This window comes from Epinephelus moara, chromosome 20 (genome assembly GCF_006386435.1).
Source record: "Epinephelus moara isolate mb chromosome 20, YSFRI_EMoa_1.0, whole genome shotgun sequence".
Lineage (NCBI taxonomy): Eukaryota > Metazoa > Chordata > Actinopteri > Perciformes > Serranidae > Epinephelus > Epinephelus moara.
The window spans coordinates 3,982,547-3,994,812 of record NC_065525.1 but is presented as its reverse complement, the minus strand read 5'-3'; the positions used below and the strand labels follow the sequence as shown (position 1 = coordinate 3,994,812).

Genomic DNA, 12,266 nt, shown 5'->3' with positions numbered 1-12,266 from the left:
GGGTGACAGTAACTATGAATTAATAACAGTTGTTGATTGAGATGAATTGATCCGGGGCCCTTTAAACGAACATAGTACTGACAAAAAGGAAGACATTGCTTAAAAATTTTGAATTGAATGATACTGAAGTTCATTTGAAGTAAAGTACAACCAGTGTTTGAACCCTGATATGTCAGGACAATTTGGGTCCCGTCCAAACATTCTGTGTTTGGAAATTTTTTGGAAGCTTGTCTCATCCTCTATCCTCTCCTCCCCTCTCTTTGCCTCCTATCATCTTTCTCCTCATCTGTCTCTCCCTGAGGTCTTCTCTCCTTTTCCAACCATATCACCAATCCATCTCTCCTCTCTGTCTGTCAGGGTAAACAAACACTTTCTATGAATTACTGGTAATTTAGTTAGAGTAGTAGTACAGTTAGAATAACACATGTTTTGGCACACCAACAACAACAACAACAACTGTGTATGAATTAAGGAAGTGGATCAGATGATCATGGAATGACATTACCAGAGGAAACACTTTTACCTACCTACTTGTTAAGTAGTTTTTAGTTTTAAGACTTTTTTTGAGAGTGGTTGTAGCCTTGGCTTTTTTTATATTTAACTACAGGAAATTAGCAGACATCCACTTCTTAATGTCTTCCACAATTTAGGAGGCAGCCAATTTTTGTCAAACTATTTGCAGAGTTGCAGCTTAGATATATTTGTGTATCAGCCGTGTAAAAGTGTAAACTGATATTTTGCCTATGTATAAGATGTCCTGATGCCAGCTTATAAATAGAAAATAAGACTCTCTACAGCAGTGACTTGAAATGGCTGACCTGAGGTTGCAAGTACATCATAGAAGGGCTTGATTTCTATTTTCCTGAAACTAGCTCAGGGGCACATACAATCTCCCATCCCAAATACACGTATATAACCAACCCATTGTTGATATTTTGATGACCCCTGGTGGTAATGCAAACTAGGCTATGCCTGATGAATACAGGAAGGTGGAGACGTCCAATCATGTAAGCTCCTCTCATCCCCTTTAAACCAGGACATGGTCAGTCTGATATGAGTATTTATCCTTTTCAGGCTCCGCTAGGAATGCTGCTTAGATTTGCAGACAGTTTTTCTCAGTGGCCACTCATGGTATTGCAGAAACAAACCCTATAGCCTAGAATGCATTTTCTCCATAGGCCACCTTTATGAGAGAAATGGTTGTAAAACAGGACACCTCCAACTGCAAACAAGGTCAATTGTGACTCTTTCTATTATGAATTTGTGCAAACCATGGGTGTATTAAAGAAGTATTGCAATGTTGGCCTTTTAATAAAACTAAGATGTCTATGCAGTAAAAACATGCAAATACTTTTGAAATTGGTGCTACAGAACCAGAGAAAACAGCGAAAAGGGACACTTTTGCTCAAGAAAGAGAGAACCTACATCTTCCAGAATGCAGTACACCTCACCAGACCAATAAATACTCGTGCTGGTGGGTGACGTAATGCAATCGTCCATTTGTAACAATGGCAGCTGGATGGCAAGAAACAATTTTGATCTCTTACTATTAAACAGTAAGCTTAAACATGTTTCTTCAAACATCTGAGGCGAGAAAAAGGCAACTCAGTGACAGAATCTTGGTTTATATTTGACCAGCGCTGCTTAGTTTTACCGTTTGAGTTTTTTCAGTCTCTGTTTTCACTGTGCAGGAAACAGTATAGCACCCACTTCCTGTTTGTTGATGCAGAATAGGTACCACTCCACAAGGTGGAGGCAAGGTGCTGGAAATATCAGTAAGTCCAGATTAGTAGAAAAAGATTTCCGCACACTTACATCTATGCAGTGTTTCACTTTATTGTTGAGTTTTCGGTCTATTCGACCTTTATCAGAGCACACATGAGGCAACAATGGACAGGCTGGTAAAAGTAACCAATCTCAGTCTAATCACTGGCTGTATGCAATACACCTGTGTTGTAGCCCTGGTGGTAGGAACTCCACCCTCTGGGAGTTGTAGTATTTTCAATACTGGATGCCAAACTGAAAGGCATACAATTGAACGCCATATTTGTCTTGTCATACAGTACCACAAAATAAAACAAGGGTGGAACACAGTGAAAACAGAAAAACATTTAACATCACGAAGCACCTTATAACAATATCAAATTACTCTTTCATCACATAGTGAATGGGGCTCTGAAAGGAATCAGGCTAGAGCCATCATTAATCAGAGATCCCCAGATCTATATAATACGATCTTGAAACACAATAGAACATAAGGGCAGGAAAGGGTATCAGGTGAGAACTATCATAAATCATGTGTTTATTAGCTTGTTAGTGTTGATGTTAGCATTCATTAGTAAAGTGAATAGACTTGTAGCCACAGTAAAGCTTACGCCATAGGCTTTGTAGGTCATCGTTTTCGACCTGGAAACCCTGAAGATTTATTGGACAGTGCTAGAAGCCAACTTAACAAGCCCATACTCTGACTTTTATTGGACTGTACGCTGGGTCAGTATGCAGTTGCCGGCTTGTGTGTGTGAGTGTGCTTGATATGAGGGGCCCACTGAGTTTGGTATAAACTTGAAATTGAGGTAAATTTGAGTTAAAGGTAACCAGAATTTCAGTGTTTTTGTGTTGTTGTCAATTTAAAGGAGCAATTACTGTAATTTTTCAAGGGGTGTAAGGAGAAAAGTGAACTTTCAAAGAAAGTAAATATTATTTATAATGTTATAGTGTTGATTTTGCACATGTAAAAAGTAAATAAGAGAAATTCATTATCTCTTTATTCCAGTGTGAAGTCTGGTTATTCTTCTGCCAAAGGTGTGTTTGTATAAACGGTAAATTATTGGTATATTCTTGTTAAAAAAAAGTATTTCATTTCATTGAAGTGTGTTAATTGCCTTAAATTGATTACAGTTTGGTAAAAAAGGGTTAATACATTTAAAAAAAGTGGTATTATATTTCATTGAAGCTGCAGTATGTCGGGACTCAAGACAAAATTAAAGGTACATATTAAAAGTGAGAGAAGATAAAATTACCTTTAAAAAACCTTATTACACAGGAAGTTAACTGTATTAACGAACTCAGGGCCCCACCTGAGTGAAAAGTGAGAGAAGATAAAATTACCTTTAAAATAACCTCATACATGAAGTTAACTGTATTAACAAACTCAGAGCCCCACCTGATTAACATAGGGATAGGTGAGCTACATACAGATGTCTCTTTTGCCATGTTAGTCAATGGGAAAAAGTTTTGTTGGGCTCCAGGGTGTCACGTGACGAACCTCAGAATTTGCTGTACCACTTTTTGGCCATTACGAAAATTGGCCTCAAAGCCCGGCACACTTCCTGGGGGCCTAGTGGGAACTTGTGGGTGGAGCCAGCGACAGAAACACTACTGCGCATTTTCAGTGAGCCATATACTGTGAAGGTAAACCTGGAAGCTGGAAATGTTTTTTGGTGTATTTGCCAGCAGAGCAACTCCATTGGAGTGAATAGCTACCTTGTTGGTATCCACTATCTAGTTATTGTTTTAAATCTATGATCCTTTTGCTACGGTTTACAGGTTAAATGATATATTTCTTTGAAATGCTGTGCAATGGTGTGCCGCGGGCTTTAAGGGATGTTTGCTCTTGTTTGGTTGATGTGTTAGAGGTGTTACCCAATCATGGATATAGCAGCAATGTGTATTAACCCCGCCATATTAAAATGGCAGTGCCATTGCATACCACAACAGGGTGTTAAAGCCAGTGTGTAGGAATTTCTCACATCTAACGTTGAAATCATATATTGCATTCTGTTTCAAACACGTATTGCAACGACGGTAGCCGCTGTGTACCAAAAAGCTGGCTGATAGCATTGATGAAACCATGTCATCCGATACTTCATGGAGTATTCATTCAGGCTCCTACACAGACACGCGACACGAGTTGACAAACCCCCTCCTCACCATGCTGGCTGTGTTTACAACGTAGGACTGTTGGGGCGGGTGTAAATCGAAACAAACCAATCACGTCTTGTCCTTTGACAACTGACAAGTGGCTCAACCTCACACACCTCATCCCTCTCCTCGTATCACTGCGCGGCGCTGGCCTGTGATTGCATTACCTTTCTCCCTCAGCAGCTCTTTACACCTGGGAAAGGCTGCTGCAATGTTGACCCTCGTTTTTTAAATTCGACGGTCACGTTGCCTTTTTGATTCCCTTTTGTGCTTTTTTGGCGACAAGGATTCCGTCTCCCGTGATGCTGCATATGCATGATCCTGCATTATGCTCAAAGAGTGGGACTTTGTTATGCTGCAGTAGTGCCGGGGTAGTAGCGAAGCACCTCTTGCTCCTCTCCTTCGGCTTCTCAGTCACGCAGCGCTGGCCTGGCTCTCAACGAAAACGCCAAAGGCGGGGCTGTATGTCCCTTGCTGGCAGATGTATTTTCAAGATGGCGAAACGTTATGGAGCCCCCCAGATGACTTACCCCGCACAATGTACACACAAATCCGAAATTAAGATTATTGGTGGAGGTAATAGTACACCAATGATGACATATTTATGAATGCAGACATCGATGTTTGCCAATAAACAACTGAAAATGTTAGACAATGTCCCTTTAAATACACCACTGTTTCCATTTAAATAAAAGTTTTGCTATGTTTTGTTGAAACTTAACATGGTCCTCGTGTTGATATACAACACCACCCCAAATATTAATATACATCGTTTGAACCCCGGGGTCGGGGAGCCCTTCAGTGCAGAGTTTGCATGTTCTCCCCATGCCAGCGTAGGTTTTCTGGGGGTACTGTCTTCCTCCTACATCCCAAGGACATGCAGATTAGGCTAACTGGTGACTCTTAATTGCCGGTAGGTGTGAATATGATCGTGATTGGTTGTCTGTCTCTATAGCCCCGTTTCCACCAAACACTTTTGGTATGGTACCTTTGGAACCAAAAGTAACCCTTAAGACATGGTACCTACTGTAGACCCTGGCATTACCACCGCAAACAGTACCCTTTAATGTGGGCAGGGTGGTTGTCCAGCACTCACTGTATTTCCTCATTACCGGTGACAGAGAGGAGTCTGCCCCTCGTTTATTGTCTGCATAACAAGGCTGCACTCCAACACTTTCAGAACAAAATAAGTGAGTCTCTCTCCATGGGATATTTAAAAATAGCGGGTCTGTGCACTTAGTCCTTCTCAGGCAAGCTTGGGGGTTTGGTGTTGCCAAGGGGAATGGCGCTCCGCGATGCTGTTTTTTTCTTTGAGTGAGGATTAGAATATATGTAGTACACATAATCCAGTCAATATTAATATAAATGCTTTAAGATACATCCATTACTAAATGTGTATGTCGTATAAAAAGTAAAATGATGGTCAAGGTTGTCAGAATCAGAATCAGAAATACTTTATACTTTATTATTTATGTCTGGAATATTTATTGTCACATGGAATATTTAAGGTGTGTTAATTGATTCACATCTTCACCTCATGCATTGAGTAACATTAAAAGTTAATGTTCCACTTAATAAGTTGCCGGCAGTCAGCCGAGTGAATTAAGTTTAAGTTTTTTTGCAAGAGGCAGAAAACATATTTTCATTTATAGTTTTTATGTCATCCCAATAGTTAGAACAAAAACCCACGGGGAGGCTGCATTCAGCCATTATGGCCTACACTTATGGAATAGCCTGCCAAAGAGCATCGCATTCAGCCATTATGGCCTACACTTATGGAATAGCCTGCCAAAGAGCATCAGGACTGCAGAGACTGCTGATGTTTTTAAAAGGAGGCTCAAGACTCACCTTTTTAATTTGGCTTTTAACTGATTTCTTCTACTCTTCTTTTATTATATTTTATTTTATATTTTATTTTTATTTATTTATTTAATGTCTAATGTTCTTAATGATCTACTTTTAAATCATTATGTATTTTATTATTATTTACTTTAAACTCTTTATTTTTAATTTTTTTTAAAAAAATCCTTACATTTTCTAAATCTTTAAATTTGTCCTGGAGATCCCTCAGGCCCGGAGGACTGGGGGCTCTGCACCATGTGCGGAGTCCACCCTGGTCTATCTGGGTTGGGGTGGTCTCTGTGGGGGCACTCCCTGTGGCCGTAGGCTGTGGCGCCTCTCGGTGTGGATGAGCTCCCATTTTTTTTACTCACCTGGTGCCTCAGTGCCTTGCCATGTTACTATACTGACAGTTAGTGAGTGCTGTGTGTGTGTGTGTGTGTGTGTGTGTGTGTGTGTGTGTGTGTGTGTGTCGTTTAATTTGACAACAGTGACAGACAATCATGAGACTTCGGGCAAACAAGTTACCTCACTGTCCATGAAAGCAAGTCAGGGAGATGTGATGCAGGGTGCTCAATATGTGTGTGTTAAGTGTGATGACTGTGACAACAAGGGAAGTCAAAGAGTGAGAGGCAGGAGTTCCTGCGGTTTCGCAAAGTTGAAACTCAAATGCAACATGCTTTTAATTAAGAACTGATGCCATGGGCCAAACTTAAAAACTAAAATATGAAATTAGAAAAAGAAATGGAAAAAAAGCACCTTGCAAAAAGGGCACTTATCCAGTCAGAGGCCAAAAAGGCAGGTGTTTGAGCACCACTTTGGGTCTATCTATGCATGTGCCTGCATTGAAGTAAACAGGGACCCCGTTTAACAACAGCAAAACTATATCAGAACATCTTTTTAAAGTATATTACTTATAATTCAACTCCTCAGAAGCTCAGTGCTTCCCGAACACATTGCATTAGCTTGTCCTCAGCCCTTGCTCAATGGAACTGAAAGTGAAAGCATACATACTATCAACAAGAATTGGCCTCTGTCCTACAGTCTGCTGTGTATTACATTATTGCTCTGTGCTCTGTGTTATGGTAGGATGGTAAATAAAATCCCTGCAGCTGTCCGAAGGCAGCAGGACACATATGTGGATAAATCTGTAGCTGCTTATTTGAGAAGTGCCCTGTTAGAGTGCAGCGCCCTTACGCACAGCCTTTCACTTTTTAACTTGATTAAATTACATGAAGATGACACCATGTTGCAATGCAATAACCACACACTGCTACACACCAGACTGCTCAGTAATAACTCTATTCTGCCGTTTATGCAGATCATCTGGCCTCATCAATATGTCATATGACGTCATGACCTCCTTTGCATTTTTTTCTTTTTTTTCTGTTTTCGCGTGTTTAACTTGAAATTATTTTTTGTCATGCAATGTTCAGTTGTTTTTTTTTAGTTTCTTTTCTGTATTCCTGATGACATCAAATCATATGTGAGCTGTATCCAGATGAGTTGTATTTCTTTGTTGTGTGTCTCTTAGACTAAGATTGCAGGGGTGGGCTTTGTGAAGATTCATGCTCCCTGGAACATTCTGTGTCGAGAGGCTGAGTTCATGAAGCTAAAGATGCCCACCAAGAGGGTAAGACTCACTGACTCTTTCCATTCTCTGTCTTTCTGCCTGGGTAAAGACTGAAGAAGCCACTTTGTTTTAACAATATTTAAGTAACACAACTTTGTCACTACCTGTATGTACAGTATGTGTGCAATGTAAAACAGAGTGTCAAAATTTCAGTGTCTGGGTAAACAGCTTAGCCTTTGCACTGATTGGCATCAATAGCATGAATGTTGTGTGTTATGTTGGTGTACAGCTGATGTATCCATTGATGTTAGTTTAGGGTGTCATTGACAGAGTTGGGTATAAGGTGTTACAAAGTAACACCTTATACCCAACTCTCATTTTTGATTTTTGAGTAATCAAATACTTGAGTAGGGTGACCATATTTTGATTTCCAAAAAAGAGGACACTCGGCCGGCCACAACATAGCCTACTTAAATGATACTCGCAGTTTACTCAAAGATGCCTTATGATTTTAATATATTTAAAATTTATATGTATGGATAGGGGCGGCATGGTGGTGTGGTGGTTAGCACTCTCGCCTCATAGCAAGAGGGTTGCCGGTTCGATCCTGGGCGTGGGAGCCCTTCGGTGCGGAGTTTGCATGTTCTCCCCGTGTCAGTGTGGGTTCTCTCCGGGCACTCCGGCTTCCTCCCACAGTCCAAAAACATGCAGATTGGGGACTAGGTTAATTGATAACTCTAAATTGCCCGTAGGTGTGAATGTGAGCGTGAATGGTTGTCTGTCTCTATGTGTCAGCCCTGCGATAGTCTGGCAACCTGTCCAGGGTGTACCCTGCCTCTCGCCCGATGTCAGCTGGGATAGGCTCCAGCCCCCCCGTGACCCTCAAGAGGATGAAGCGGTTAGAAGATGAATGAATGAATGAATGAATGTATGGATCGAAAATTCAGTTATATTATAAAATAATATCTCTCAAAGACAGAAATTCAGATAGGCCCCAATAGGGGACACATACACACACTAGAGTGTGGCGATCCGAGCCCGACGGTACCCGACGGGTCGGGCCGGGTTTGGTCAAAAATGTAGCTATAAATTGTATTCGGGCTCGGGTCGGATTCGGTCAGCTTTCAGTGAAAATGTAGTGTAAAAATAAATAAAATCCTATTGTCTGTCCTGTTTATTGCTTGGGCACTGTTATTTACGTGACAACACCTGAACATAACACACACAGACACACATTGGCTGTTTGTTTCTACCTCTCCCCTCGCTGGAAGTCTCGGACCTCCAGCCGCCCGCCTCCGCCTTGATTAAACGCTGAAAATAAAATAAAAGAGGGAGACAGGTTTTTCCTATTTTATCTTATTTTGTTTTATTTCTCCCTCTCCTCTCGCTAGAAGCCTTGGACCTCCCGCCTCCCGCTCCCGTCTCAAACACGGAGGTCTCCCCCTCCGCAGCTGAGCACCCACGGCGCACGCCCGGCCTGTTAAATAGCCTGTAACCATAACAACTGTGTGGCACAAACTCAATGCTTTGGTCATTAAATAATGTCGGGCTCGGTTCGGGTTCGGACAGAAATATGCTGCCTGTGCCACACTCTAACACACACACACACACACACAAACACACGGAAAACCGGACATTATCATCAGTTTATAAACACCCCCTGGACGCCCCGGCGGGACGTGAAAAGTGGACATGTCCGGGCAAAAGAGGACGTTTGGTCAGCCTATCAAACAAGCCATCAGTTACTTCTCTAGCCGAAGTTATAAGAGGCTTTTAATTTGAAAGGAATTCAGGAAGTGTTGAGTTTGAAATGTAAAAATATAAAAACACAGAGGGATTAATAAATAACGGACCCTCTATAATCTGTTTCAAATGAAGCTGGGAGCCTCTGCAGTTGTGGTGAGTAAAAGCCCCGCCGCTATTTGTTAATGTTATTACTTTATGTCCGACCGTGAGGATGTACCAATGTTTGCTCGCTTGATGCTAATGACAGTCATAGATATATATATGTAGATGCCGCATTCAACAGTGCTCCTCATTGGAGCGATACGTCAACGCGGCCGCCGTCTTGCCCAGGTGGAGCCGCGCTGCCTAATGCATGTATGTCTATTGAGGCAGGAGATTATTTATGATTAAAATCATCATTACTCGCTGAATTCTCAACCGATTTTCATGCGGTTTGGTTTGTTACAATTGTCAGACATGATACAGGATACTTGGTTAAATAAAAAAAATGCAGCTTTTCATACCAAAATATTTGATCTTAGATAAGTAGGCTAACAGTAGCCTAATAGTTCTACAACACATTTAAACTAAACTTTCCCCATGTAATAAATATTATTTTTTCTTACTAGATGTACAATGCCCACCATGATGTCATTTAATTATTAATTTTGACTATAAATGTTTATTCACATTTCACACAATGTGCAAAAAATAGTGTATCAGCAGGGTTGTGCCGAGCTGCAGTGTAGATTCTGATTAACTAATGTTGGTTTTGTACAAGTGAAAATAAATGACTTAGAGCTGCATGTTTACACAAAATTTTGCTTTAATCTCATATGTATAACACCACAGTGCTCATGGGAGCCTGGACACAGAACATTATTAGGTCATATTTACAAAAAATACAGTGTACAGTAGCTAGTATTATTTTTAGGAGTCTGCCCAGTCCTGTCGAAGTCCTCAGGTCTGAAGTGACAGCTGCAGATGAGTCGGGACAAAGTCCTTTCTCCTCACTGCTGCCACACATGTCCGTCTCCTATCTGTGTTTTTTGGGAAACTACACACAAAATAAGTGTGTCAGAAAAACGCAGTTCCACATAATTTGTAGTTACAATTCAGGCCACAAGTTAACTACTAACATTATGTCATGTTGGTGCCATGAAACAGATAGTTGACAATTTGGAATAACATACACCGACATAGCTGTTTGACAAAGCATCATAATTTTATAAGTAATATTATATAACGTTAAATGTTAACCTTTTTCTTTAAGTTGTGTGACATAGCGTTAGCTTAATTTGGCATTAGGACCAGATCAGGACAGTTACTTTACTTGATTAGCTTAAAAGAAGGATCACTTTGAGATATATCTCATTAAACATGTTCGTAATAGTAAAATATTGTAAAACAACTTCTTACCTGTGGAATGTTATTCCCTTCTGCTTGGTTTTAACACTGCTTTCGTTCGTACACCCAAATGCAGAGCAAAAATGTGGCATTTTTGCCGAGTCTGAGCACCTAGGCAAGATGGCGGTGTCACTGACGCATCTCTCTCTCTCTCTCTCTCTCTCTCTATATATATATATATATATCTATATATATAAATAAAAATGACAGTAACTCAGCGGGTTGACAAAGTGCCTCTGCTGTTTCACACCATCATTTCCCCTTTTTAATCTGTGTGGTAACATCCCTAGAGGAAATATTAAAAACGCTGGGGTGTTGTTGTCATACAGTTGTCTACGGCAGCAGATTTCTACTGGTCAAAGTGACGGCTGTGATGGGAGAATTGGGTCTCAGTGAAGGGCAAGTGGTCCATAACTTTAATTTTGGAGACAAAAAGAAAGTAGGCTTCGCGCCCTGTGGTCCATTGCCCAATAGGAAATACTTTAAAAGTGCTTGAGTTACTTTTCACAGGGGGTAACGTTGGAAGTACTTTTACTACTTGAGTTACTTTTCTCAGGGAGTAACATTGGAAGTACTTTTACTACTTGAGTTACTTTAATCAGGGAGTAACGCAGTAAAGTAACTGGTTACTTTAAAAAAAAGTAACGCAGTAAAGTACTTTGATTACTTTTAAAGTAACCCTTACCCAACTCTGGTCATTGAATGTTTTTGATAGTCTATTTTAATGCTTAAATTTGAATTCATGGAGAATGCAAAGAATGGCCTTGTGATCTTGGTTGAAATGTTCTTCCTAGTTGTTCTTGGAAGAATGGACTCGCAAGGTCACAAGCTCACAGAAGACAGTTGAAAGTTCGAGACAATGCCTTCTTGCTGGTGTTGCGCAATACTATCATCACAGAGGCCGTCTGCAGTGCTCTAAAATGACACACAGGCTTTATCACTCAATACAATTGGTGTTGTGTATTAGCCTATCCCAAGTTGAGCTCATTACTCCACAACTGTACACAAGGAAAAACAGTCCCCTTTCATAGTGCTTCTAAGTTTTTTATGAGCCAAGAATTGTACATCACTAACCAAGTGTGGAAGGAAAAAAAAAAAAAAAAAAAAAGGAAAGGTTTTTGTTTGTGGTTCACGTATGGTTTAAAGAAGAATAAAGAAGTAAGGTATAATAACTCAATGGGCTCTAGTTTCGCAGACCGGGCATGGCGGGGGCGAAGCGCAGGTGTGGCCAGGCGGATTTTGTAAGTTTGGCACACCGTGCGCCCTGGCACAGCTACTCCTCTTTCCCACCTCCGTCCCTCCTACTGGCACAAGTCGGAAAGAGGGAGGAGAGAAGGCATGGAGTGGGTTTTACACATATCACACCAATCAAATGAGCCCCTCTCCTCGCCCTTAAATGCGCCGCACGAAGGTGTAATGAGAGTTTACTCAATTCGCCATTGCAGAAGAGAGCAGCAGCGTCAGACAGCCAAACTCCTCCCAGGAGGAAACTTATGTTTTGGTCCGGGAGATCTGCTCGCAGTGTCCGAATATACGGAACTGCGAGCAGACCTCCACGGGCTGATGGTCACCACAATTGTAAATCAATGTTGCGTTTCTCTCGTGCGCGCCTTCCCCTTTGATCTGACATCAGATGTGACGGGACAGTCGATAGAGATACATTTATGTGCTGATTGCAGATAGTTGCATTGAATAGTGGTTTTTTGGGTATTTATTGCATCGTTAATGTGCCTGATATTCTGGAAACCTGCCTGTTAGGTTTTGGTGACATGTGCGCACTGTCCGCCGGTCAGCCAAACTT

At 41.1% G+C, this 12,266-nt stretch overlaps 1 protein-coding gene across 1 annotated transcript in view; it reads left to right on the top strand.

Annotated features, from left to right (window-relative positions):
- Positions 1-12,266, top strand: part of LOC126407378 (anoctamin-1-like) — a 131,031-nt gene that overhangs the window by 17,233 nt on the left and 101,532 nt on the right. Inside the window, exon 3 of the mRNA XM_050072213.1 lies at positions 7,295-7,393. Coding sequence (XP_049928170.1) covers positions 7,295-7,393 — 99 coding nt within the window. The remainder of the gene's footprint in view (positions 1-7,294; positions 7,394-12,266) is intronic.